Source organism: Panthera tigris, chromosome B3 (assembly GCF_018350195.1).
Source record: "Panthera tigris isolate Pti1 chromosome B3, P.tigris_Pti1_mat1.1, whole genome shotgun sequence".
Lineage (NCBI taxonomy): Eukaryota > Metazoa > Chordata > Mammalia > Carnivora > Felidae > Panthera > Panthera tigris.
In genome coordinates this window covers 114,510,456-114,538,352 of record NC_056665.1, presented here as the reverse complement: position 1 = coordinate 114,538,352, position 27,897 = coordinate 114,510,456, and the positions used below count along the sequence as shown (strand labels likewise).

At 40.3% G+C, this 27,897-nt stretch overlaps 2 protein-coding genes across 8 annotated transcripts in view; one reads left to right on the top strand and one right to left on the bottom strand.

Annotated features, from left to right (window-relative positions):
- The window catches only part of SLC39A9 (solute carrier family 39 member 9), a 53,018-nt gene extending 42,747 nt beyond the window's left edge, over window positions 1–10,271 (bottom strand). For all 7 annotated transcript variants that reach the window (XR_006218952.1, XR_006218953.1, XR_006218954.1 and 4 more), the window contains exon 1: window positions 9,232–10,271. Coding sequence is in view for 4 of the 7 variants with exons in the window: in XM_042989987.1 (XP_042845921.1) it covers window positions 9,232–9,327 (96 nt within the window). In the remaining 3 variants the exon portion in view is untranslated. The remainder of the gene's footprint in view (window positions 1–9,231) is intronic.
- A 29-nt stretch (window positions 10,272–10,300) lies between these two features.
- Window positions 10,301–26,930, top strand: ERH (ERH mRNA splicing and mitosis factor). The gene is made up of 4 exons (XM_007095151.3): window positions 10,301–10,450; window positions 15,108–15,195; window positions 20,491–20,611; window positions 26,426–26,930. The coding sequence occupies exons 1-4, from the start codon at window positions 10,316–10,318 to the stop codon at window positions 26,526–26,528; spliced, it is 447 nt and encodes a 148-aa protein (XP_007095213.2). The 5' UTR covers window positions 10,301–10,315; the 3' UTR covers window positions 26,529–26,930.
- Window positions 26,931–27,897: the final 967 nt, after the last annotated feature.

Below are 27,897 nucleotides of genomic sequence, written 5' to 3'. Positions count from 1 at the left end.
AGGAAGATTTGGTGACACCAAGGCAGGGGTCGTCAAATGGCCCAAGTTCTTCAGATGACCACAGTTTCCACTACTCCCTAATGACTTCCAGACACTGACACTGAAGGTCAGCTACCTCACATCATGGCACTTGAACTGCCTTATCTTCCTCCAGGCCTGATTCACTGTTCAGTCTTAGTAGTTATTCGATTTTTATCACCCATTACACAGTTGTATTAGTCAGGGTCCAATCAAGAAAGAAAAATCATAATTTGAACAGAGAAAGCTTAAAACTGGGGATGGAATAATGAGAAATGAGCTAATAAACGAGACCTCTAAAGAATGTAAGAATAGCAGATAAAAGGAGGAGTGTCTACTGTAAGACTGAGGTAAGGGTGGTCAAAGAGGTCCCATGTGGACTGAAATCCAAACCCTGCTGGAAGGGGCATGGCTGGGGCTCAGTGAAGAGAGGTTAAAGATTCTGGGACCAATTTTGGGGTGTGTGTGTGTGTGTTGGGGGGTGAGGGGTTCCCCACATCAAGCAATGCTGGGGCACAGCTGGGTGTCCCACAATCCAACTTAGTTCTAACATTATCTGCTGGAGACATCAGCTCCCACAGGTTAAGGGTTCAGTCCTACAAGACTGCCCCTCACCTTCATGAAAGAGGACTTCAATTACCTCCATTCTAACTTTCTAACTGATCAAGTTCTTCTTTCCAGGTTATCTCTTAACTCAGACAAAAGACCCTGAGGGCCAAACATCCCCTGAAGGGAACTGAAACCACCCCCTTTGAAACTACCCCCTTGAGAGCAATAAAGGGCTGCCTAGAGCCAGCAAGACCCTGTATAACTGACCCCAAGGCAATGACTGACCTGATTATCCTGCATCTACCCATCAGGCCTTGCCCGACATTTTCCTATAGAAACCTGAAAGTATTTTTGGCCCTTTGGAGACAGTTTTGAGATGCCAGTGCACTGTCTTCCCAGCGCTGGCCTCGCTGAAATAAATTCTTGTTTTACCACCTCTCATCTCTCTGCCTTTGGGTTTGGTCAGTGGCCAGTGGCAAACGGGGTGCTCTTGCACCCCTGCGCCCTGGCTACATTCAGACACTGGTGCAAGTCCAGGTTTGTCAGCTGTGTCTGACTGGCTATAAACTGGAGGTCCCAATGATCCCCTCTCCTTGGATTTGGTTAACCTGAGACAGCAGCTCACAGAACTCAAAGAAACATTTTACTTACTAGATTAACCAGTTACTTGTAAAAAGACAGAACTCAGACATAGCCAGATGGAAGAGATACACAGGGCAAGGTATGGGGAAAGGGCGATGAGCTTCCATGCCCTCCCCAGGCGTAAAACTCTTCCAGCACCTCCATGTGTCAATCGACCTAGAAGCTCTCTGAACCCTGTCTTTTTGGGGTTTTATGGAGGCTTCATTACCTAGGCAAGATTGATCAAATCATTGGCCACTGGCAGTTGATCTCACCTCCAGCCCCTCTCTCTTCCCAGCTGGGAATGAAGGTTCCAACCTTCCAATCCCTCAGTTGGTTGGTTCCCCTGGCAACCAGCCTCCAACCCTACGTTAACCATGGGCGTTCTAAAAATCATCTCATTCACAGCCAGAAGATACCTTTATGGCTCTCATCACTTGGGAAATTCCAAGGGTTTTAAGAGCTTTGTGCCAGAAACAGGAAGACCAAATATATACTGATTATAAGTCACAATATTACAGGCAGAGAAGTTTCTGTGGTGCTACACTGGTGGAACTTGCTGGAAATCTGCACTCTTGGCTGTTGGGGAAAGCCGTTTATGGGAAAGTGTCTTACTGGAGAGGCTCTCCGGCAACACTGCCAAGGGGAAGTGCTGCCAGTGAGAACTGCTGGGTGCTGGGTGCCGGAGAAGTATGTGCTCAGCGGGAGTCTGGGTCTTGAAAACCTGCCTGCAGGAGCTGGGCCCTGGAGAAGCCTTCCAGAGGCCTGAGAAGTCAAACATATGCACTGCGAGGAGCCTGCAGGGGAAGCTGGGCAGCCTGGCCTATAAGAATTGTTGCCAGAATAGTTGCCTAGGAGCCTGCTGGGCAAGCATGGACCAAGAAGGAAAAGCCATTCCTCTTAAATTTCTCTCCAGTATCCCCTATTGACAAAGTACGATGTTGTGCCAGCTGGCAAAGGAAAGATATTTAAAGGGCCCAGATCCATTTCTGCAGAGTGGTCAACGGAGAGTGAATTTGGAGCTGAGAGGCAGTAAATTGATAACTGGCATACTAACCCACTAGAATTACAAAAAATGATACACAGAAGTGACAGCCAGGGACAGTCAGTCTACCTATTTAGCTAATCAGAGACTTTTCTGATCCTTTAGACTAATGAGGTTTCCGGATGGACAATTTCTATATAACAGAGGTGCTACCAATATTCTCCTTCATCTCTATCATAATAGCCAATATTTTTTAAGTACTATGTTAAGCATGTTCTACTATAATTGCTTTACATATACTAATTCATTTAGTCCTCACAACAATCCTATGAGATAGATACTCATCTTACAAAAGAGTCATAAAATGTCCAAGTAATTTGCCCAGGCTCACAACAGCCAGCAAATGGCAGAGTCACTATCTGAATCTAGTAATTTAGCTCCAGAATCTGTACTCTTAAACATTATGCTCAACTGCTTCAACACAAAACCTATTTCATTGTTTCTTTCTTTCTTTTTTTTTTTTTTTTTTTTTGCTTTTAGCATCCATCTTGATTCCCCAATTTGCCTTTGTCAAATGCATGAAGAATTAATGAAAGGAATATGTAAGGTGTAGAAGCTAGGGTATATTTTTTGGTTACTAGAAAACTGACCCCCAGTGACATACAGGGCTTGCAACAGATACTTAGATGTAATTATCCAGTAGTTAACCCCAAGGCCTCATCACTTAAAAATCCATATAACTGGGGCAGAAGAATTTCCAGACCAACTGCTACCTAGTTCTATTTTATTTCAATAAAATTAGACATTCAATACTAGTATTTGAGGCAGACTGAGACTTCCACAATTCCATCAGGTTTTAAGAAATACCTGTACTACATTTAGCATTACTACTTATTACCTGGGATTTCAAACTGAACTACAGAGGATCTTAAATCTTGTTATCATTCAACAAAGTTGCACATCTAAATTCTTCAATAACAGGAAGGGTTAAGACTATCTCATACAGAGGCATTCTGAATTCATTTTAGGTCTTCTTCCCTCAAAAACGATGCAAATTCTTTTTTTTTTTTTTTAACGTTTATTTCTTTTTGAGACAGAGAGAGACAGAGCATGAACGGGGGAGGGGCAGAGAGAGAGGGAGACACAGAATAGGAAGCAGGCTCCAGGCTCTGAGCCATCAGCCCAGAGCCCGACGCGGGGCTCGAACTCACGGACCGCGAGCTCGTGACCTGAGCTGAAGTCGGACGCTTAACCGACTGAGCCACCCAGGCGCCTCCGATGCGAATTCTTGAATATCACAATTTACAATTGACTTGATTACGAAGTATGAAATTAATTTTGGACAGTTCAAAATGGGAACTGCTTCAGATTCTAAGTTGGCAGGTGTCAATTTAAGGGCATTTAGGATATATTCCGCTCTTTCTTAAAGGTTTCAATGCTATTTGAAGGTGGTTTACCTCTGTAGTTTCAATTCTGCTACACTGACAAAGCACAAGGCAGGAGATGTACTGTGGAAGGTAGAATGTCCGTGATGTGAAAGATATTCCTAACTTGGGGATATCTCCTAATGGAGGTAAAGTTAGTGGTGTTATGATGTTCCTAATTTGGGGAGCTAAGGTGCCAATCTAGACCCATGGTCTTTCATTCCTTCTTTACAGTGTTCATCAGAAAAGAAAATATCTAACGGTCAAGTGCTTTGGACTGGCAGTCAAACTGACATAGTTTCAAATCCCACCTCTACCAGTGTCTACCACACTCTCCAAGCCTTGAGTATGCACATTTGTAAAGTGAGGTATACCAGTACCTATCTGTCTCCTCTTGGAGATTAAATAAGATACCGCGTATAGGTGCCTGGCACTTCACAGAAGGAGCTCAATAAGCATTAACTATTATTAATATTATTAAACAGATAAGTTTCAATAGCACTTATCCACATAATATCCTAGGGAAAAGAAAGCTTTTCAGGAAAATATTGGACCAGATTTTATCTAGTTTTTATTTGATCCAAACATTTTTATCAAGCAAAGACACTTATGAAACAATAATCTTCTAAGACATAATTGTTTTCCAGGTATGGGTAGAGAGAAAGCAAAGTGTAAACTGTTTGAATTTAGAAATGAAATTCCAAACAGGCATCACATTTATTGCATTACCTGAAGAGAATAAAATGTTAATATACCAGACAATGCAAAAGCCTCTAAAAATACCACTTTGTCACATCTATTTCAAAAAGAACCAATTGTCAGAAAAGCATGCTGAACAAATTTATTCCTTAGACACAAATGTCTGTTTTGTTGGTGACTCAAAGTCCCAAAGATACTTATCATGAATGAGTTATGATAATTAGACATAAAACTTTTAAACACACGAAAAATAAAACAAAGCTTAAAATGAGAACTAATGAAGAAAAAAAAGGCAAATACTAAGAAAAATACTATAAGGCAGGCAGACTAGAGAAGGCTTGGTCTCTCCAAATGGAACATTCATGGTGAATAGGAATGCCAATCCCCAAACAAGACCTTTCAGATTCCAAACAAAAACGCTGAGAAGTTTCTGTAACTGGAGAATGGGATGGAGGAATTCTATTAGGAGTCTGTTTCAAAATAAAGTCTTAAAAATTATAACTTAAGGGGCTCCTGGGTGGCTCAGTTGGTTAAGCATCCGACTCTTGGTTTCGGCTCAGGTCATGATCTCACAGTTCAGGAGTTCGAATCCTGTGCTGGGCCCTGCGCTGACAGTGTGGAGCCTGCCTGGGATTCTCTCTCTCCCTCTCTCCTTGCCCCTCCCCTCCTCTCTCTTTCTCTCTCAAAATAAATAAACTTTAGAAAAAATTATAATTTAGAACAAAGTTCTAAAAATGAAAACCTTGAAGAAGTTTTCATAATCTAAGGAGTATAATCCTCAACATTTTCTAAAGTTCTTATTATGGCCTAGAATACAGCCTCGCCCTTATATTAATGCATTACATCCTCACAACAGTCCTATAAGGTCATTTAAAAGGAAAGATCTGGCTGTTAAAAGAGCTTGTTCAAAAAGCGACACTGATTTTGAACTACACTACCTGTCCCAGACAGTTCCCGGGGCTTGAGCGCATTACTGGTCATCTTGAATCCCTTACTGAAGTGAGAGCAGCACTACTTTCAGCTGCATACCTATGGGTTTATACGATTTTAACACAGGAAGAAGATGGCATTATAACCCAAACCGGTCTGCAAAAGAGAAGTGTGAAACTGAGACAAAGCCTTCAGCACACTGTATATGATAGAAACATTACAATTATATAAGTAATCGTATGCCTCTTCAATATGATTACACTGCATTTGGGCTTGTAGTTCATATGCCTTTTTTTCCATTTCATTTTTTTAGTGTTTAATTTTTTTTTTATTTTTATTTTTTCAACGTTTTTTATTTATTTTTGGGACAGAGAGACAGAGCATGAACGGGGGAGGGGCAGAGAGAGAGAGGGAGACACAGAATCGGAAACAGGCTCCAGGCTCCGAGCCATCAGCCCAGAGCCTGACGCGGGGCTCGAACTCACGGACCGCGAGATCGTGACCTGGCTGAAGTCGGACGCTTAACCGACTGCGCCACCCAGGCGCCCCAGTGTTTAATTTTTATAAATATATTGGTCTGCAATAGAATGGAAATTAAACAAGACCAAAAACTAGTCATCTACCAGATAGCTGGAGGAGCACTGCCTTAGAGCTCTGGTGCGAACAGCTTGCTCTCTGTTACCAGCTCTGTGGCAAAGAGGAGACGTGCTCAGGTAAGTAACAATCCTCAGATAACCCATCTAACATCTCACTTCGGTCATGGCTGTTAACTTCAGTCATCAGTCAGAGCACTTGCTAAGCTGGGTTAATTCCAGGTAACGTTAAGTTGTAGGCTCTTCACCTACTTACGTAGCGTTTTCCTTTAGAGCCAAAGAAAACTGCTCGTTACCAACTGAATCTAACATCGTAAGATAGTACTAACCTAGTGGTTCCAACTCCTTTACCAGACGGGATTTCATTTGTGTAAGGCATGCTCTGGCCTTCTTTACAACTTTAGTTTTTCTCCTTCCCATACGCTGAAGAACAGAGCATCTTCAGCATCAGTTGCTCATAAGTATTTTCAAGATTCAGAGATTTTGGGGCACCTGGCTGGCTCAGTGAGTTGAGCATCCAACTTCCGCTCAGGTCATGAGAACGTGACTTGTGGGTTCGAGCCCCACATCGGGCTCTGCGCTGACAGCTCAGAGTCTGGAGCCTGCTTCAGATTCTGTGTCTCCCTCTCTCTCTGCCCCTCCCCCGCTCGTGCTCTGTCTCTCTTTCTCTCTCTCAAAAATAAGTAAACATTAAAAAAAAAAAGGAATCAGAGATTTTCCTTTCCTTCATTTTAGAAATCACTTAGACATAAAGGAAGCAAGAAAGAAGTTAGAAAAGCATCAAGAAAGTTGGTCTGGGGGCAAGGAATGCCGAAGACAGTGATGAGATCACTGTCACATAAAGCCGGATGGTCAGATACAGCAGGTAGGCACCACTGCTGCAGCAATTTTCAGGTTACTTAATTTTAACTCATTTCTAAACACTAATTTTGCCATAATTAATGGGTTTTTGAACTTTTATTCCTGTCTGAGAAATTCTAAGGGGAAAATACTGTATTGAATAAAAGCAGCAGCTAGATTAAGAACATGAATAAAAAGCATATGTTTCCATATAGATGAAAGTGAACTGTAAAATAAATTAGATTGGTCTTTTTATTTATAATAATGCTAGTCTCTAAAAAAAGCCAGATTTCCTTAAAAAGTAAAGTTGTTCAGGGGCTCCTGGGTGGCTTAGTTTGTTAAGTGTCTGACTCTTGATTTCGGCTCAGGTCATGATCTCACAGTTCGTGGGTTTGAGCCCCCACGTCCGACTCTGCGCTGGCATCACGGAACCAGGTTGGGATTCTCTCTCTCTCTACCTCTCTCTCTGCCCCTCCCCTGCTCATGCTGTCTGTCTCTCTCAAAATAAATAAATTAACTTAAAAAAAATTTTTAAAGGAAAGTTGTTTAGCCAGTATAGAAGCTTAGGAACTATTTTCTAAAGGTAGAAACTGCTTCCCAGTCTCCATGAATGAAGTTTAGTTTTTACACATTTATCATCTCACTAGTTTCATGATACATCAATACATAATAGTATAATCTGTCTAGAAAAAATGCTTAATTTCTAGAAGATAAAAAACATCAGTTGAATTCTAACATGTCTAAGTTATATATAATTTTCATTTTTATTCTACGAGCTCAAAATGGACTGTGCCTGCTGTAATAATAAAAGAATATCATGAATGTGATTTATAGCATTTTAAGGCCTACAGCTGGAAAAGACCACTTGACCATCAATTCAGATAGCCATAAATGACATGTCATACTAATTATCTTTATTAATGGCTTGGTTAATTACACCACTCATGTACACATTTCCTTTCAGTGAAAAAGAAGATAGCAGATCGCATATTGCAAAAACCACTCAAAATGGTTCAAGAAGATACTGAAACTGGAAAAGTTCTCAGCACTTTATACAAATAAAGTTTCATTAATCTCTTATTTGAAGACATTATAATTTTTGATAAATGCTACCTCAGTTACGTTTTTAAATACATACGCCAACTTAAATCTCACAAATATTAGCCCTCATAAGGCCAGTTCAACTCTAATGCAGTTAATAGAAAATATGGTTCAAGGCAGAATAAAGCAGGCTTACAAAGTACTGGACAGCAGGTGGCCCAAATGAGTGAAGCAGGCTTCACAGCCAAAGACCTTAACAATCTACCACTGCTCAGCTCTAGCCAACTACTGCCTTGAGGGAATACAGACAAAAAAAAAAAAAAAAAAAAAAAAAAAAAGCAATAACAACCTTAAATACTGTGCTAACCTAACAAATTAAGTCTGTGGGTTAGGTTTGGTCTATCAGTTTGCTCTCTCACGAAGCTCTTTCAGGACTGGCGGTGAAACTGGGCCTATTTTACTGCTGAACCCCCAAATACTCATGAAATCCTGTTCCTTCCAAATGTAATGGGTTTTCTCCCCTAGATGTCTGAGCACTGTGCATGCTGTGAGCTCTTTATGAGGAACTTATCCGCACTTTTAACTGAACAATGCTTCCACCTTTCTTCCCCACTCATTAATGTTTGTGCAAATAAGGACAAATGTACAAATTAACCAAAATGTCAAAACATATTAACAAAAATTTCATTTCTAAGTAAAGATCTGAAACAACTTCAAATATGCATTCCAATGCTCTCTTTCTTTAAAAGGAAATGTGAGTTAAGAACAATCTAGTTTTCTTATCTTCATTCGTTAGCATGAATTCATTTTTGTATTAACAAAAAACTAATTCAAAAAACCAGAAAATTTTGGATTCTAATCCAAAAAAATTACCTCTCCCCCCAAAAAACTATGCTTCATTTCCTCAAAAAGATAAAGTATATTGATTTCAATGCATACAGACAAATAATATTCCCCATTTATGTTCCTTGATAGCAATCTGGAAACTTGATTCCTTGGAACCTCTGGGAATCCAAAGAATGTTATGGTACCTCTTTCCAGGAAAGTGTGCAGAGAGTCCTAAATTTTTGTATGCAATTTCACAAGGTTCAGAGTACCCCAGGATCTTCAGTGGATCCACCCACCCCAAGTTAAGGGCTCTAGTGCCTAAAATGAGGTTTGTTTCTATTATGAAATGTTATGCATCTTTTTTTTTTTTTAATGTTTATTTTTGAGAGAGAGAGTGATAATGAGGAGGGGCAGAGAGGGAGACAGAATCTGAAGCAGGCTCCAGGCTCTGAGCTGTCAGCACAGAGCCCAACGCGGGGCTCCAACCCACCAACAGTGAGACGATGACCTGAGTCGAAGTCAGACGCTTAAGCGACTGAGCCACCCAGGGGCCCCATGAAATGTTATGCATCTTTTAAAAAGATAGTCTTTCCTACGAAGATCTTTAGCTCTGAGCTTAATTGAGGAAACCGCTTCCCTTTACAACTGTCAGTACTTCCTAGCAGCCATCCTGACAACTGACAGAAAATTGAGAATTTCTTACCTCGGAGAAATTAACAGCCAAGGGCACGATTCCAGCCACGTAACATCCCACCAACATAGCCAGAGACAGCAGACTAATGGAGATGAAATCATCCATTCTGTCCTCCTTTATTTACCCACCGCCACCAGACTACAAATTTTCAGAGGCTTCAAAGGGTGCTTAGGTTCTTAAACGCGTGTGGTGATTCCAAGACAAGTGGACTTTCCAGTTTTTTCGTTCTCCTCACCAACAGATGTGTTCACGAAACCCTTCTCTGGAACGCACCTGAAAACAGTCCTTTTTTGCTGATATTAGCACCAGAGAGAACTTTCAGCAATCTCAGGTCCCGATCCCTGTTTTCAGACGCCAGTCACTGGATTCCCTAGCGTTAACAGTTAAAGGTATGCAAAGGGCGATTTCTTCAATCGTCGGAATGGTGGCACAATGGACCCACTCCCTCCACAACGTCCCAGGTGGCAGCAGGAAAAGGAGGAAAACCCAAGCAAACTTGTTCGTCCTCCCGGCTCCCCTACCTCCTTGGGGCGGTTCTCGCCAGCCTGGGACCAGCCCACCAGTCCCGGCAAACTCTCCTCCGAGTCTAGAATGGGGAAAGAGTCCTGCAGGTCTCTACCGATGGGCTTAGGGGTTCAGCAGCGAAGGTGATACAAAGCTGTCTCTGCCCTATACCCGATACTGCCCATATTACTCCACTCCGCTGGGCCTTGACCCAGAGCCACCGATACTACAGCTGCCATGGCCGCCAAGTGGCACCTCTTCATTACATCCACTTCCGGATTGCTTCACCGCCCCCTCCTTTAGAAGAGTACTTCCGGGTTACAACCGACCTATGGCCCAGGAGTCTTACGCTACCGCCATTTTTGAATAGGGCCATTGAAAGATATCTGGAGTCACAGTCTATATCGGTGATCACTCTAGGCGCCTGTCCAATAACAAGAGTAAGGAAGACAGCGTCTTGAAAAGAAATGATTATTTTTCAAGTTCTGCAGCAATTCCCTGCGCACCCCATCGCCCTTATCCAAGATGGCTGTGACAGAGTCAGTATCCACTCTAGCTGCCGGAAATGTGTGCGCCTCTATGGCCCAAAATGCTCTTTCGCGGTGCGTTTCTGACGACTTCCGGCGGCTCCTCTCGCGGGGATTGGCTGTTGGCGGCTTTGCAGCTAAGCTCGTGTGCGGCGGCAGTGTCGGCAGCGGCTGCAGCGAGAGAGTTTGGCGCGATGGTGAGAAAGGCCCCCGCGGCTCCCCGATCCCCCGGCCTCTGGGGCGATCCCAGCCCTGTACATCTTCTCCTCGTCTCATCCAGAGCGAGCGTGCAGCTCCACGGCCCTCCTGGTCGTGGTTCGACCTTTCCCCTTCCCGCCGCGGAGAGGCAGGGCCTGGCACTAGGCCCCGGAGCCCGGGTCCGCCCTGCGTTTGCGCGCCCGCCTGTAGGCTCCGGCGAGGCGTGCGGTGTGGAGGATGCACTTTCTCCCAATTGCTGCTTGATAGAGGCAGGCGTGGACATGCTGCTCTGTCCCACCGGACTCTCTGGCCGAGTGCAGGAACAATGGCCGAGGGATGTATGACAAACCAGTTCCCAAAGCTGACAGATGCAGCGTTCTGCACCCAGCGTGTGGGCCGGGAGGGGTCGTCTTTGCTTTGTAATGTGCTTCTCGGCTATTTCCTTTTGTTTTTCTGTGCTCTGTCTTTAAGTACACATAGAACGTTTTTTCTCTTTTCCAAGATTCCAGATGCCCGATTTGGCGTTTCTCGCAGCCCTCAATCCTGTACTTACTCGTAATTTACTACTCATAATCTCTTGGGACTGAAGGCTGAAAAAAGATAGGCTCAGCTGGGGGTCTAATCAGGGTGGTAGTGGAGTAAGTGGGTATTTTGATTGTGTTTTATATTTTATTCCACCAAAAAGGAGATGCTCCTAGGGATTATGAGGAATCATGGTTACTTCCACACTTCAGCTTTCGTTTTCTGATTGCTGCAGTTACTGTTAACAAGTTATGGAGCTGTGGTTAACAGCTTTTTAAGGTTGTACTTTTTTAAATTGAGATGTTTTAGTGTTTGATTCCACATAGTTTCCCAGAGAGGACTAGGAATTAGAAGACCGGGTTTCCAGTTCTTGTTTTGTCATACTATCAATGTGACCTTAGATCTTTTACTCTGAGTTTTCATTCTCTGCTTTTTAAGTCACTACTTGGTATTGTGTTCAAATACTTAGATTAAAATCCGAGAAAGTAACAGCAGTTAATATCAACAACCCATTCTCTGTTGGGCAGATATCAGTGATAATTCCTTATCAGTCCAAGTAGCATTAAAAATTAGAATTTGTATATGAATCAATTATTGGTTCAACAATCTTAAATACTTTTGCTTTATCAAGGATACAAGTTTCAGCTTTGGATTTTTTGGGGGGTTCGTTTGGGAGGAGCATTTGAAGCTAATGAGCAAGTCGTACATAATATTTCTGTAGCAGGAGAATGATTCTTAAGAGTTCATGTGTGTGAGACTTTGAAAAAGTTAGTAAGGCCGGGGGCACCTGGGTGACTCAGTCCGTTAAGCATCCAATTTTGGCTCAGGTCGTGATCTCACAGTTCATTAGTTCGAGACCCCACATTGGGCTCTCTGCTGTCAGCATAAATCCTGTTTTGGACCCTCTGTCCCCCCTTTCTCTCTGCCCTTCCCCTGCACACATTCTCTCTTTAAAATGAATAAACATTTAAAAAGTTAATAAGGCCAGATTATTCATTAAAGTGATTCACCTGTGCTTGGTAATTAGAATAAGGATTTTATTAAGGTAATTCTGCATAATTTTTACTGATTTAGGTTTTATAATCTTATTTTTCTATTGTGGCAAGTTTGAATATATATATGTATATATATTTGTTTTTATGTGCTTATATTTTGCATATATATTTATCTTTGTTTTTTAATAACACAAAAGGGCTTCGAAAATAGCTCCAGTAAAAAGAATGTGACTAAAACTGATTTGGGAAGTTTTATGATCTTGAACTGTTGACAGGAAGGCACTACCGCTTAAAAATAATACCCATTTTGCCTGTTTTATTAAGAGGGCATGAGCAGGGGAGAGGGGCAGAGGGAGAGAGAGAATCTTAAGCAGGCCCCACGCTCAACGCAGAGCCATACAGGGGCCTCAATCCCACAACCCTGGGATCATGACCTGAGCTAAAATCAGGAGTTGGACACTCAACCAACTAAGCCACTCAGGGGCCCCAAATAATACCTGTTTTGACTACAGCTTTGTAAATACAGTTTTTTGTTCTTAGTTTTTAATCCTTGTCTTTGGGTAGTAAGTATTGAAAATAGTGAGATTTGTCAGAGGTTCATTTTAAGGTGTAAGAAGTAACATACTGAGTAGCCGTTTCCATATTTTTATTCTCTTAAGTAAATTAGTCATTTAATTTGCATTAGAGTAAGAACAAAATTAATGTAGTAGCCATTAGTATGGCTAATGTACCGAGCAGGTGCTACTGCAGGAATGCTAATGTGGTTTCTATAAAATTATTTTCTTCTCAACATGTGGCCCATTGAAACTACTTTTTTTGAGTAGGTGGCTTACAAAAACTTCTATGTAACAAATAATCTAATAAACTGCTTTCTCTGGTTTATAATCCCTATTTAACAAAGGCCTTGACTGTTATGGTCATTATAGGTCAGAATTACCCTTCATTTCTTGTCACCAAGTTCTATTTTTATCTGAAATCCTCAAACTTTTCATAAGAATGAGTTCTTTTTTTTTTTTTTTTTAAATTTTTTTTTTAACGTTTATTTTTGAGACAGAGAGAGAAAGAGCATGAATGGGGGAGGGTCAGAGAGAGAGAGGGAGACACAGAATCTGAAACAGGCTCTGGGCTCTGAGCTGTCAGCACAGAGCCCGACGTGGGGCTCGAACCCACGGACCGCGAGATCATGACCTGAGCCGAAGTCGGCCGCCTAACCGACTGAGCCACCCAGGCGCCCCAAGAATGAGTTCTTGATGGAGAGGGAGGATTATGAGCAATTCCTTTACCTTTTTTTTTTTTTAAGTTATTTCTTTTAAGAGAGAGAACCAGCAAGGGAGGGGCAGAGAGAGAGAGGGGTACAGAGGATCCAAAGCAGGCTTTGCGCTATCAGCACAGAGCCGGATGTGGGGCTTAAACTCACGAATCATGAGATCATGACCTGAGTTGAAGTCAGATGCTTAACCGACTGAGCCACCCAGGCACCCCCCTTTGCTTTTTTTATTTTTAATGATGTTTTTCTTTTCCTTTTTTTCAAATGTTTATTTATTTATTTTGAGAGAGCTCACGTGTATGCAGGTGCAAGGGGAGGGGCAGAGAGAATCCCCAGCAGGCTCTGCACTGTCAGCCCTAAGCTCCACTCGACTTGGGACTTGATCTCACCAACTATGAGATCTTGACCCAAGCCAAAATCAGAAGTCCAGTGTTAACCGACTGAGCCACCCAGGCACCCCCCTCCTTTGCTGTGTATGTAGTGTTCAGAGTACTGGTTTTTGGGTTTGTTTTGTTTTGTTTTCTTTTGTTTTTTTGTTTTTTTTGGGGGGGGGTGCCTATCCAGAAACTCTAGGCCTTGTCTATTTCGGTGTTGATTGTTAAAAATTATCATTTCAAAACATTTTGGGGGGCCTGTCATAAAGTATTTTTGCGACCCAAAAATAATAGTACAGCAGAGGAGAAGGTTGTCATTATTTTGCCCAGGAGGAGACAGGGGGTTCCTGTACTACTGGTATTTAGTGGGAATAGGCCAGGAATGCTGCTGAACATCCTGTGGTACACAGGACTACTTCCACAAGAAGGACCCTTCCAGCCCAAGTTGTAATAGCACAGAAACTGAAATAGACCCACTAACGAAAACATGTCCCCTCAGTGAGCATGCGGTGGAAGATGTTAAGTCTATTTGCTATTCTTCAGGCATATTCACATTTGTCACAGTGTGATCATCTATTTTGTGTGATCCTAGTGGTTAAAAATACAGGATTTTGAGATAGCATAGGCTTTTAAGGTGAGTCACCTACTGGGTGAATAGTTCAGTGGTTTCTCTAGGGTAACGTTAACTATATATATTAATTTTGTGCTGCCAGTTTATCTTCTGCCTTCACGTTGGAGTCTAAGCCACAGATAAGATGTAACTCCACTGTTGTGCTGAGATTGGAAAAAGAACATAGATCGATACAGTGCTTGCAATCACTAATAGTGTTTCACTTTTTCTCTCCTTTTATCAGCCCACATCTGATATTTTATTAAGGAACTTAATAGGGCTAAAGATAGAAAGTGACCAGTGGAGATAGAAAACCTAAGTGATCTAGTTGGGAAGAAAGATAGGAAAGAAAAAACAGTACAGGGTAGCTTAAGCTGAATGCTTACAGGCAGTAAGTACAACAGGAGTTCAAGAAAGCAGCCATTAAGGACTGAGAGACTGAAGAGACCTTACAGAGAAGCCGTCCATCTTCCTTTTTTTTTTTTTTTTTTTAATGTTTATTTCTGAGACAGAGACATAGCATGAGTGGGGGAGGGGCAGAGAGAGAGGGAGACACAGAATCAGAAGCAGGCTCCAGGCTCTGAGCTGTCAGCACAGAACCTGATATGGGGTGCAACCCATGAATTGTGAGATCATGACCTGAGCCGAGGTCGGTCGCTCCACCGACTGAGCCACCCAGGCGCCCCAAAGCTGTCCATCTTCTGACGCTGCACTTGTATAAAGGCAGAAATGTAGGAAGAGCACCCTAATTAATAGTGGGTTTCTTTAAAAATTTTATTAATAGTGTTTTAATAACCATTTGTGTCATGACTGAGGGTTTTATATCATACTATGAATTTCTCAAATATGAGTTAGAAACTTACGTTGATATCACTTTTTCCCCTGTAGTCTCACACCATTTTGCTGGTACAGCCTACCAAGAGGCCAGAAGGCAGAACTTACGCTGACTATGAATCTGTGAATGAGTGCATGGAAGGTGAGTTTAAACACTAGTCAAGAGTTTGCTTGTTTTTTCCTGACATTCACTGTAGACCGTGTCTCATTTAGGAACTGGGCTTATTTTTCCTCCACATTTCTTGAGTTACTAATTTGAACGGGGAAGGAAGATATTAAGGACCATATTTGTTGAAAGTTGAAACACTGATTATACATATTGTCTTTCTGCTGCAAATATTATTTTACCTTTTTTTTATCCAGCTCATCATTACAATGAATGACTTTCTGAAGCCTCCCATTTTTATGTTGATGTTCTTTGTTATGTTAGGTAAATATCTTACAGGTATTCTTTAAGTATTCTGGTTAAACTCCAGCACTATAGCGGTAAGGCAGGCTCTAGGGATGCCTTCAGAACCTATTAGTCCGCTCATTGAACAGATAAACATTAAAAGCTGTTGAGGTTTGGTTACAGTCCATCAGTGTGTTAGAAAATAAAAATTATCTCAGAGAATAAAGGCAAATGGAACCAAATAAGTATAATTTATTGTGCATTTGATAAATTGGCACCACCCTGAAGGGAATAGTGAGTGTGTCTTTACTCCATAAACCGTTAGGTGAGAGCCCATAGATCGGATCGTCACAAATTGGATTCATCCTTACGTTTAATCATTACATCAAGTAAGCCAGGTGTGGACATTCCGAGCCCTTTTGCAAATTGTCCATTCTTCACTTCTTCCTGTAAAAATTTTATAGTCACTGTTTTTGCTGCTGGGCATGTCCCCGAATTTGTTGATTATCCAGAGCTAACTGGATTAGACTTAAAATCTGTCCATTTAAAGCCAACAGTGGGTAGATCTGGGGGGGGAAAGCTACTGGTAATAATTAGAGACAGCTTCTAGATAGTTGGCACCAGGCCTTCCTGATTGCAGATTCTCTTAATTTTAAAAGAAGAGGAGGCTCTTGTTCTTCCCCCTCTTTAGGACCCTTCCTCTTCTGACCATGGTAAACTTTGTGCACATGCTGCCTTAGCACATTATTGCTTTACCTTATATTATCATGTTTGGTCTTTGATTCTGCGGTACTCTGCCAATCTTTGCTGATATTAGTGAAGCCTATTTTTTTAATTTAATACATTTTATTTATTTTTTTTAATTTAAATTTTTTAATGTATTTTTTAATGTTTATTTTTGAGAGAGACAGAGACAGAGTGCAAGCAGGGGAAGGGCAGAGAGAGAGGGAGACACAGAATCTGAAGCAGGCTCCAGGTTCCGAGCTGTCAGCACAGAGCCCAACACGGGGCTAGAACTCATGAACCAGAAGATTATAACCTGAGCTGAGGTCGGACACTTAACTAACTGAGCCACTCAGTCACCCCAATACACTTTATTTTTAGGAGCACTTTAAGGTTTACAGAAAAATTCAGTGGAAAATACAGAGTTCCTATGTACTCCTATAGGAGTTCCATATACTCCTGTGTTCCTATGTACCCCTCACCTCCACAGTTTCCCCCATTAATAACACCTTGCATTTGGAGTTGTATGTTTGGTAAGGTTGGTGAACCCGTTATTGATACACTGGTACATTATTGTTACTAACTAAAGTCGGCTATGAACTAAAGTCCATTATTAAAATTATTAACTGAAGCTTATATTAGGTTTGTTCTTGATGTTGTACAGTTCTGTGGCTTTTACTAAATGCATAGCATCATGTACCCATCGTTACAATATCCTACAGAATCATTTTCGCTTAACCCCAAAACCCCTGTGCTCCACCTGTTCATCCCTCCCCACTTCACCCTTTGCACTCCGGCAGCTGTTGGTCTTCCTGCTGCATCCATAGTTTCGTCTTTTCCAGAATGTCATAGAGTTGGAATCATTACTGTACGTAGCCCTTTCAGACTGGTTTGTTTCACTTAGTATGCATTTAAGGTTCTTCCATTTCTTTTTAAATTAATAGATTTAATTTTTTTTAAGAGTAGTTGTAGGGGGCGCCTGGGTGGCTCAGTCGGTTGAGCGTCCGACTTCAGCTCAGGTCATGATCTCGCGGTCCGCGAGTTCGAGCCCCGCGTCGGGCTCTGGGCTGACGGCTCAGAGCCTGGAGCCTGCTTCCCATTCTGTGTCTCCCTCTCTCTCTGCCCCTCCCCCATTCATGCTCTGTCTCTCTCTCTGTCTCAAAAATAAATAAATATTAAAAAAAAAAAAAAAAAAGAGTAGTTGTAGGTTTACAGGCAAACGGACTTGAAAGTACAGGAATTCTAGCACACCCCTTCTTCCCTTACCCCCTCCTCCCTGTTTCCTCTGTTACTTACATATCCTGTATTAATGTGATACGTTTGTTAAAATTGTAGAACCAATGCTGATACATTATTATTATTATTGAATAAAGGCCATATTTTCCATTCGTGTTGAGTCTTTGCTTTGGACATTTTTTGGGGTTTTGGCTTACGTACAATGACATGTATCCACCATTTACTGTCCTAAAAATCTCTGGTGCTTTATCTTTTTCTCCCCCCAAAACCTCTGGCAACCACTCATCTTTTTAATGTTTCTGTAGTTTCACCTTTTCTAAGATGTCATCTAGTTGGAATTAAACAGTATATAGCTTTTTCAGACTGGCTCTTTCAAAAAAAACAATGTGCTTTTAAGGTTCTTCCATGTCTTTTCATGGCCTGATAGCTCAGTTCTTTTTATTGCTGAATAATCCATTGTTTGGATATACCACAGTTTGGTTATCCATTTGGCTAGGGAAGGGCATCAAATTGCTTCCAGGTATTGGCAGTTATGATAAAGCTGCTGCAAACACTCGTGCAGGTTTCTGTGTGGACTCGAGTTTTCAAGCCCTTTGGGTAAACAGTGAGGAATGTGATTATTGGATCATATGGTAAGACTGTTTCGCTTTGTGAGAAGCTGACAAACGGTCTTCAGATGTGGCTTTACCATTTCACATTCTCACCAGCAATGAATGAGGATTCCTGTTCCACGTCCTTCACAGCATTTGGTGTTGTCAGTGTTTTGGATTTTTGTCATTCTCATAGGTATATACCAACACGTCTTGTTTTAATTTGTAGTTTTCTAATGACATGATGTTGAGTATCTTGATAATGCTTATTTGCCATTTGTATATCTTCCTTGGTAAGGTATCTGTTCAGATCTCTTGCCCACGTTTTAATTGAGGTGTTTGGGTGTGTTTTTTGTTTCATTGTTGAGTTTTAGTATTGACTTCTTTGCGTATTTTTTGGATGACGGTATTTTATCAGATCTGTGTTTTGCAAAGATTTTCTCCCTGTCTGTGGCTTGTCTTTTCACTTTCTTGATAGTGCCCTTTGAAGCACAAAAGCTTTAAATTTTGATAAACTCTAATTTATATATGTTTTTCTTCTGTTGTTCTTGGTCTTGTCATATCTGAGAACTGATCGCTTTATTCAAAGTCATGAAGATTTGTGCCTATAATTTCTTCCAAGCGTGTTATAGTTTGGGCTCTTACATTTAGGTCTCTGGGCCATTTTGAATATTTGTATAGGGTGTGAAGTCTAAGCCCCACTTTATTCTTTTGCATGTGACTATCCAGTTGTGCTAGCACCATTTGTTGTAAAGACTATTCTTTCTTCATCAAGTTGTCTTTGTGGACCCTCTTTTCTATTCCATTGATCTGTATGCCTATACATAAGCAATACCACACTTTGTTACTGTAGTTTCATAGTGAGTTTTGGAATTGGTAAGTGTGAGTCTTCCAACTTTGTTATTTTGCAAGATTCTTTGGGTTATTCTGGGTCTCTTGCATTTCTGTATCAAACATTAGGATCAGCTTGCCAATTTCTGCAACAATAGGTTGGATTTTGATAGGGATTGCACTGAATTTATAGATTATTGTGGGAAGCATTACCATCTTAATGTTAAGTCTCCTGATCCATGAACACGAGATCTTCCATTTATTTAAGTCTTTACTTTCAGTGACATTGTAGTTTTCAGTGTATGTCGTATGCTTTTTTAATTACATTTATTCCTAAGAATTTTACTTTTTGATGCTGTTTTCGTAAGTTCGTGGAGCTGTTTTCTTAATTTCATTTTCAGCTCATTTATTGTTAGGGTATAGAAATACAGTTGAATTTTATATATTAATCTTCTATCCTGCAATTTTGCTGCACTCATTTATTATTAGTTCTAATGGTTTTGTGTGTGTGTGGTTTCCTTAGGATATTCTGTATATAAGATCATGTCATCTGTGAAGAGACATAGTTGCACTTTTTTTTTTCCAGTCCGAGTTCCTGCTATTTCTGTTTCTTGTCAGATCACTTTGGCTAGAATCTCCAATACGATGTTGAATACAAATGACAAGAGTAGGTACTCTAGTGTTCCTAATCTGAGTGGGAAAGCATCCAGTCTTTCACCATTAAGTATGATGGTGGAAGTGGGTCAGTGCCTTTTTAAGATAAATGGTGAATTTCTTTCCCTGGTTATTTCCTTTGCACTTTTCATCTTTCTGTTCAGTAACTCGTGAGTGATATTCTTTGATCACAGTGTGTGTACCAGAACCAATCAAAAGCCCTAATTCGGATATAATTTAGCTTTTTAATAGATACCGTATATGCACTTTGAAATACATTTAGAAAGGGGCGCCCAGGTGTCTCGTTGGTTAGTGTCTGACTTCGGCTCAGGTCATGATCTCGCGGTCTGTGGGTTCGAGCCCCGCATCGGGCTCTGTGCTGACAGTTCGGAGCCTACAGCCTACTTCCGATTCTGTCTCCCTCTCTCTCTGTCCCTCCCTGGTCTCTCTCTCTCTCTCTCTCTCTAAAATAAATGGACATTAAAAAAATTTTTTTCTTTAATTTTTTTTTTAATGTTTATTTATTTTTGAGACAGAACATGAATGGGAGAGGGTCAAACTCACTGACCGTGAGATCATGACCTGAGCCGAAGTCGGACGCTTAACCGACTGAGCCACCCAGGCGCCCAAGAAAAAATTTTTTTAAAGGTGCTCTTACAATAATCTCTTCCTTGGTGCCAGTTTTGTTTTTGTTCTTGCATTGTATCAAAATTGGAAAGCAGACCCACAGTGTCATCACTTGTTTGAACTTTTCTGTGACAGGTCTTTAAAGTTCTTTTAGATCTAGTGGCTTGAAGTAATCATTTTATTGTTAAGGCATAATATACTTAACATTCTGGCAAATGTATGAAATTTAAAGAAATCCACTAGTGACAAAAATTAAAAGTGGTCAACTTACTGTCCTTTTCCCAGCCCAACTTTGTAAAAATAAAATATTACGGTATTGCTATATATTTGCTACTCATGCCTAAAGTTTATACAACTGTAAGATCTTGGTTTTCCTCTCTCTTAGGCGTTTGTAAAATGTATGAAGAACATCTGAAGAGAATGAATCCCAACAGCCCCTCTATCACATATGATATCAGTCAGTTGTTTGATTTTATCGATGATCTGGCAGACCTCAGCTGTCTTGTGTAAGTATCGGCCACCATATCTCTTAAGTTGTATCTTTCTGTTGTTTATCCATTTGTTTGATTTTGGTATTGGGAGCTCACTGTGTGCCTGACATTGATCTTTGCATTTTGACTACTGTGTAGTAATATTTCATCTACGTATGGCTTGTAAGTTAAGTTGGTAACATAGAGCTAATGGCACAGGAAAAGTTAATAGTTTTGCTAATTGGTGGCCATCAATATGCAGAGAGAATGCTGAAGAAAAAGTTCAAAGTCCTTCAAAGTGCTTCTTTGTTTCTTGAACCAAATAGTCTTTTTTTAGTTTGTTTTTTCCCTTAAAGTCTTTGTCCTAAAGCAGTTGGCTTTGGCTAAGATGATGCTGTTTTCATGACAAAGGAAAATGAGAGTACCTTATAATAAGATCATCTTCAGTCATCAGGTGCTTGAATATTAATTACATGCCAGATACTGTGCTAGAAGTAAATACGCTCTTGAAAAATATATAGGTCTTATTCACAGGGACTTCCTGGGATTCCTGGATTACCACTGGGGCCAGGCCAGGACTTGCTGTCTCACCAAAGATTCCTGTGGAAAATTCGCATTTCCTTGGAACATTTGAGTTTTATTTTGCTTCCTGAAAACAGTCCAGTAATTCAGGTCTGGTCTTTAGTGAAATGTATTAATAAGAAAGTTTTATTGTAACTATTTCAATATAAAAAGCTCATATAAGAGGCCAACAGGGCTGTAGGTATTCTTCTGTGTTGGCTTGTATTATCTATAGTTAATTTGCTTATAGTAGGACATACAGAAAAAGCAACACATAATCATTTAACAAACGTTGGTTGAGTGCTGACTGTATACCGTGCTTGTTCTAGGCATTGGGAATTGAGCAGTAAATAGAGATGGAAAGGATGCCTGTGAGGCTACAGAGGCGTGAGGGGGAGAGCACAGGACATGAAATTGCAGGGGCAGGAGGGTGGTGATGTCCTAGGAGCCAACTTGAAAGTATTTCATATTACTAATAGGCCAAATTCATGAGGACTGAGAATTGACCCCTGGTTCAGCAGTGGGAGTCTTTGATGACTTCCAAAGCAGTTCTGGAAGAGAGACAGGAGTGAAATCTTCACAGGTTTCAGGGAATTGAAGGTAATGGGAAGCATAAAAGGCAGCCAACACAAATAACTTTTTTGAAGAATTTAGCTTGATAGGAAAGCAGAGAAATGGGATTATAGCTGGAAGAAGAAGTTGTTTTTTTTTAATTTTGTTTTTTTAAAGGGGGGAGAAATAATGGTAAGTTTGCAGGCTGTTGGGATGATCTAGTAGAGGGGGAGAAATTGATGGCTTTAGATAGGATATCAGACATTTCATTAAATAGAGTAGGGAGGGCAGGCAGATGTGGAGAGCTTGGGGAAATTACTATGGTTGTTTTAGTTATCTCAGGAAAACAGGAAGGAATCATTTGAAATTAAGGATGAGGGGGAAGATGTTGGAGGTTTGTGAAAAGAGGTGCAAAATAATCTAGGAGGGTGAAGGGATTAGGGCAAGTTGTGATTTCTGAGGTACCTGATAATGAATTTAAGATGGAATTATTAGTCATTATGGTGTTGGGTTTTTTCCTAGTCAATCTTAGCCTGGGTGGATTACAGGTGAGGCTCTACAGGTAGAGAATCAGCAAAGATTTTGCTATAAGTTTAGGGTGTTTGTAAGGAAGTATCATGCAAGAGACTGAATGACTGTGAAACATAAGTGGGGGTTGGGGTGGGGTGGAGACAGAGGTAGGATCTGTTATAGGTCCCAGTGGGGTCACGGAGTTGTTGAAGTTGGGGTATTGGGAAGTAGTGCAAGAATGAGATGCTTGAATTTGGGAGACTGAAGGTGCTGGAAAGCTATCTGGCCAAGGGAGGGTGGGAGATGAGCTCTGGGAAGAGAGGAGTTCAAGGAACTGAGAGACCCCGATGTTGGCAGAATCATCTACTGGATGAAATCACCAATAATGTATACATTTACTTTGTAGACTTTGAGAGCAGGGAGGTTTGTTTTTGTTCACTGCTGTAGCCCCAGTGCCTTGAATAGTATTTGGCACATAGTTGGTACTGAGTAAATATCGGTTGTACAAATGCACGTCACCCTTATAATATGATTTGAGGTGTAGCTTTTTAAAATTATTGGTAATCTTCCTTTTTTCCCATTTACATTTACAGAGCTTCCCATTTACAGAGCTATCTTTGGAATTGATAGGATGGTCTCAATAAAAGTGAAAGAATCTAATGTGACTTCTCTCATGCTGAAGTTGTCTTACGTTTTGAGAAATCGTAAGGTTTTTATCTGATGAAAATATGGTGTTTTTAATACAGTTTTGTTCCAGGTGTGTTTGTTTTGGGACATTTTCACACTTGAGCTTGAACACTAGATGTTTCAGTTGGAACTTAAAGATTTTAATAGAGTTCACATGCGTGCCCTCACCTTGTTCTTCAAATGAACTACTGATTTTATTTTAAAAATGAATAGCTGTCTTATTTTATAACAACTACTTGTTGAGACATCAGGTACCTAATGCTGATGCTTTGGGATGTGGCACACATTCTCAGCAGATGGGGAGTTACTTAAAGCCAAGGATCATGTTTTACTCCCCTCAGGAGATTGTGGGTTAAGAGCTAGCTGGAGTTTTAGAACTAGACACAGCTGAGTTTGAACCCTGGCTCTGTCATTAGCTAGCCCCCCGCCGCACCTCACCCAGGCAGATGAGCTTAATATTGCTAATCCTCAGTTTGCTTGTTTGTAAAATTTAGAGAAATCTACCCACAGGACTACTTGAGGGGATCTAATACTTGCTTAGCACGGTGGTATTGAGTATATAGCAGAAACTCCATTTTTAACTAGCTTGACCAAGTCAGGGCAGGTTTTATTTTATGTTTCAATGAGTAGATGAATTCTTTAAAATTAGCTAAGAGTAAAATGATATGAGCTTCAAATTCCACATGGGAGTTAAACTATACTGTTAACTTAAAGAGGTGTTATGTTGGGTTTTTTGACTGTAAACTGTAGCTATTTAGGATTCGATCTCTAATGAAACTTTTTTGGTCTCTGAAAACTTACCAAAAAAATTTTGTTTAATGTGTATTTATTTTTGAGAGACAAAGAGACAGAGTGTGAGCAGGGGAGGGGCAGAGAGAGGGAGATACAGAATCTGAAGCAGGCTCCAGGCTCTAGCCTGTCACCACAGAGCCCAACTTGGGCTCTCGAGCTCATGACCTGAGCGGAAGTCGCATGCTTAACAGACTGAACCACCCAGGCGCCCCTCTGAAAACTCTGAGTCAACTTTAGGTTTTAAAACCATTTTGCCCATATGACTTTGTTATTTGAATATTCAGGAGAAATAAGGTGTTTTTCCAAAGAGGTCACCTATTGCCATGGTGCTTCCAATGGTAGCACATCCTGCTCCTTTCCTTAATCAGGGTTGTGACTTGGGCTGTTACTCCTCAGACCAGGAATTGAGTCCATTTTTGTAAATTGTCATGAGCTTATTGCTTCTATCAAATTTACATGGCAGCGACATAGGACTTTTTCTGATTTTTCTTGTTTAAACCATATAGGAGGAAACGAGCAATAAATAAGTTGATACTTTGTGACATAATTAAACCCTGGACAAACTGACTGCATTAATAGTAAAATTTAAGCCTGGAGGCTTGGTACTTCATATATTTGAAATCAGAATACAAATTTCTTCACAGTTCGGAGAGTGGTTAGGATTTTTTAAATAAGCTTTTTAAGTTTAAAATAATGGCCTTTTCAATATACAGGCTCTCCTTGTTTGCCTAAAGACAAAGGGACGTCTTTTCATCCTCAGTTGTTGGAATGCAGACGTACTACTCCTAATTAAGGAGACAACCTGGTATCAGTGAGGACGCTGGCTAATTTCACTGCTCAGACCCACAGCTTCTGTTCTTGGATAAACCTGCATTCATAGAACATAACACAGAAGATTCATCTGTACCAAGAGCTAGGGATTTTGTTAATGAATTTAACAGCTAATTGTCTGATTTCAAGTGCCAGTAAACAGCTGTCAACTCACAACTTGCCACAAAAAAAGGCATTATTATTTCTTCAGTTGAAAAATGGCGTGCAAGTTGATGGATTCCTAAATGTTCACAAACCAAAGTTATCTTGCTGGGGGAGATGGTTTAAATAAGTCCCACCTGGGTATAGTTCTGAAAAATTCGATTCCTTTTTTAGTTCTTTCCCAGTGTTGATGTAAATATTGTAGTCTGTTGTACCATACCCGAATTAGGCTAGATTAACCCTTATTTAATTAGGAAGCATGAATAAAGAATAATCAAAGAAAATTGTTTAATTTTTTTTGAATATTTCTCGTAACAAAAGGACATTAATAAAAATGAAAAATGTCCTTTTTTTTTTTTTAAACGTTTTATTAAGGTAGAAGGTTTATACATTTTTAATAAACCAGATTCTGACCTTACTATCCAGGGGAAGAATATACTGGTATAAAACATTCTGACTTTGGAGTTTGTCTCTCTTGCTAAAAGTTGGAGCATAGGTTTCTAACTTAGTGTTTTCATAGTGAGGAGGACTCCTGTCCAAGAGTGTTTTAAGCTTCTACTACTTGCCCAAGTCACTTAACTAATAAGTTGCTTGTTCTTTGCTTTTTCCTTATTAAAAAAAGGGGGGAGGTGATAGTATCTACTCAGGGGTTGTAATTAAGATTGAGTGAGTTGATTCAAATAAGTACTTAAAGTAATACCCAGCAATTGGTAACTTCTTAATCGTTATTATCACTTGTATTTGTATATAATTTTTTGCTGAGAAGTTAAAAAATGAAACTTCTGGCTCAAATAAAACGATAATTGGTAAATTAGATAGTTTGTTTTTCTAAAGTATCCCTAAGGTTTGTTTTGTTGTTGTTGTTGGGTTTTTGTTGTTTTTTAGGCAAACTCCATCTTTGCCTCTCTGGAATCCCTTATAGTGTTTCTACCACATGACGCACATGGCTTTGAAATGCTGAAGTGCTTTGTTTTTGTCCAATCTGTGGTTCCTTATTGTCTGCTTTTTTTATGCCTAGGCCTTAGTTTTTTAGCCCCAAAAATGATTGTATTGCTTACCCAGCTAGATTTCAGTGGTAGGTCACCTGGAATGTTTGTGCTATTGGAGTCTTCTAAGGATACACCTCTAGTGATTGTCTATTAAGCGATACCTTGGCCTCAGAAACCCTGGCGTCCCACTGGAGTTTCTTCGCTAATGCCGATCCTTGCACTCCTGGCTGATAAGAAGCTCATTCACCTTCTAATAATTCTCCACCAGCCTCTAGTGTGATTTATTTTAAGAAGCAAATCCTGAAATATAGGTTAAAAGATTTTCCTCTCTTAATCCTTTACAAAGATTTTCAAAGATTTTTTTAGTTAATTGTAACGTATATAGCAAATCTCAAGTTTGTACCAGTGTTTGGTTTTTGTCTTATTTAATCACTAAAGAAACAATAAACCTTGTAACTCTATAGGAGAAAGAACACAGTTTCTGGTCATACTGTGTCAAGAAGTAGATGTGTAACACAGCAAGCATTTAACTTAAGATTTCTAGACCTTGGTTTCTTTTTTCTGCTAGAAGATTGCACTAGGTGGTCTAACGTTCCTATCGCTTAAAATTCAGCATAATGTAAGCAGCTCTTTTATGTTTTCATTAAGTTCATGTATAAACATATACATGAGCTTAAACATATACATGGCACACCTGTGCCATCATTGGGCAATTATAATTTGGGGTTTTAAAAACACGACGATAATTGACCATTGTAACTTTGCTTATTACTTTTCTGTTCCTCAGTTACCGAGCTGATACCCAGACATACCAGCCATATAACAAAGACTGGATTAAAGAGAAGATCTATGTGCTCCTTCGTCGGCAGGCCCAGCAGGCCGGGAAATAGTTGAATTGGAAGCAGTAGGGGGATAGGGGTGGGCTTGGAACACAGGTGTGTACAGCGTGCTGTAGTGGAAGTTTTGTATTATAGGAACCCTGTTTCCATTTTGGTATACTCTAGCCAGGATTGAATGTATTAGATGAAATGTGAGGATCTTGTTCAATCTGAAACCCCCATTGCCCCCTTTCCCCCCCTTTTTTTTTTTACTTAAACATTTTTATGATAATTTAGATGGAAGTTGTTTGTCAGTTAATGTTGGTTCCAATCCTTCAAAGTGTTCATATCTTCTTTATAACATTCACTATACTAACCCTTCTTCAGGTTGGGGTGGGGGGGGTGGTGACAGTTTAGTTAAATGTCCTACAGATAAAGTCTTAGTGAAAAATGAATAAATGTTCTTTAGCTATATTTTCCCCTTGAGTGATTGTTTTTTTGGCGGGGGGGGGGGTGGTGGAGGGTCTCTGAACAATTGCATTTTCTTGCAAAGCATTATCGGTCTCAGAGCCGGTAGGCTGCCACGCAGAGAATTTGAAGAAAGCTTATGTGTGTGTTGAATACATTTCACTGTGGTTTATATGAAGCTAACAAGCTTTTACCTAATTTTTCCATTCTTGTAAGTTGAACCTCAGTTGCAACTCCAAGGTTTGTACTTGACATTGCTGCAAACATGATGAAAGATTTCCTGGTGACATAGCTTGTCTGCAGCAGCTGCCAGGTTAAGTCCTTAGTTTTGGTCACGTACTCTCTGGGAGGATCTTGGAGAGACCACAGTAAAGGACAAGATAATTTTGTTTTTAATGAACTATGATCACATTGTGACTCAAACGTACGCTGTTCTGTACCTCCAGTCATCAAGTCCGTGTACATTCCCCGATTCTGCTGTCTTCATACTTCACCGATAGCCAATATCTTGACACATTCTAAGATTGGCAGTCTTTTGGGAGGCTTTGTGACTGGCCTTCCCCATGTCCCCACTCCTACTTCTACATTAGAGCCTTAAATATTTTTCTTACTTTATGCAGAACCAGATTCTGAATTAGTAGTTACATGTGCTCACTTTTTCTGTAGAATAATGATTCTATTAGTGAAGTATCATCACTGTATCAAAGGATTATTAAAATTAGGGTGCCTTACCAACTTATGTATAGCTATGGTTAATGTTTTACTGTGAATCAGCCAGATATTAAAATGAAAATGTTCTCACTGAAAAAGGAATAGATCCAAAAGTGAGTCCAATTGTCCTATTTTTCATTTGGGCCTATCCTGCTGCTAGTATAGTTTTATTTTTGTAACAGGTGTGATCTTGGCTTCCTTTTTTGAAAAAATTCTCTAGAGCACATTTGGGAGGAATGGGACCCCTTGCTACTCAAAGACA

Excerpts from the sequence above, each read along its gene's own strand:
- ERH (XM_007095151.3), top strand. The coding sequence starts at position 10,316 with ATGCTCTTTCGCGGTGCGTTTCTGACGACTTCCGGCGGCTCCTCTCGC. Across the intron at positions 15,196-20,490 it reads TGTGAATGAGTGCATGGAAG|GCGTTTGTAAAATGTATGAA; the intron begins GTGAGTTTAAAC and ends CCTCTCTCTTAG. Across the intron at positions 20,612-26,425 it reads GCAGACCTCAGCTGTCTTGT|TTACCGAGCTGATACCCAGA; the intron begins GTAAGTATCGGC and ends TCTGTTCCTCAG.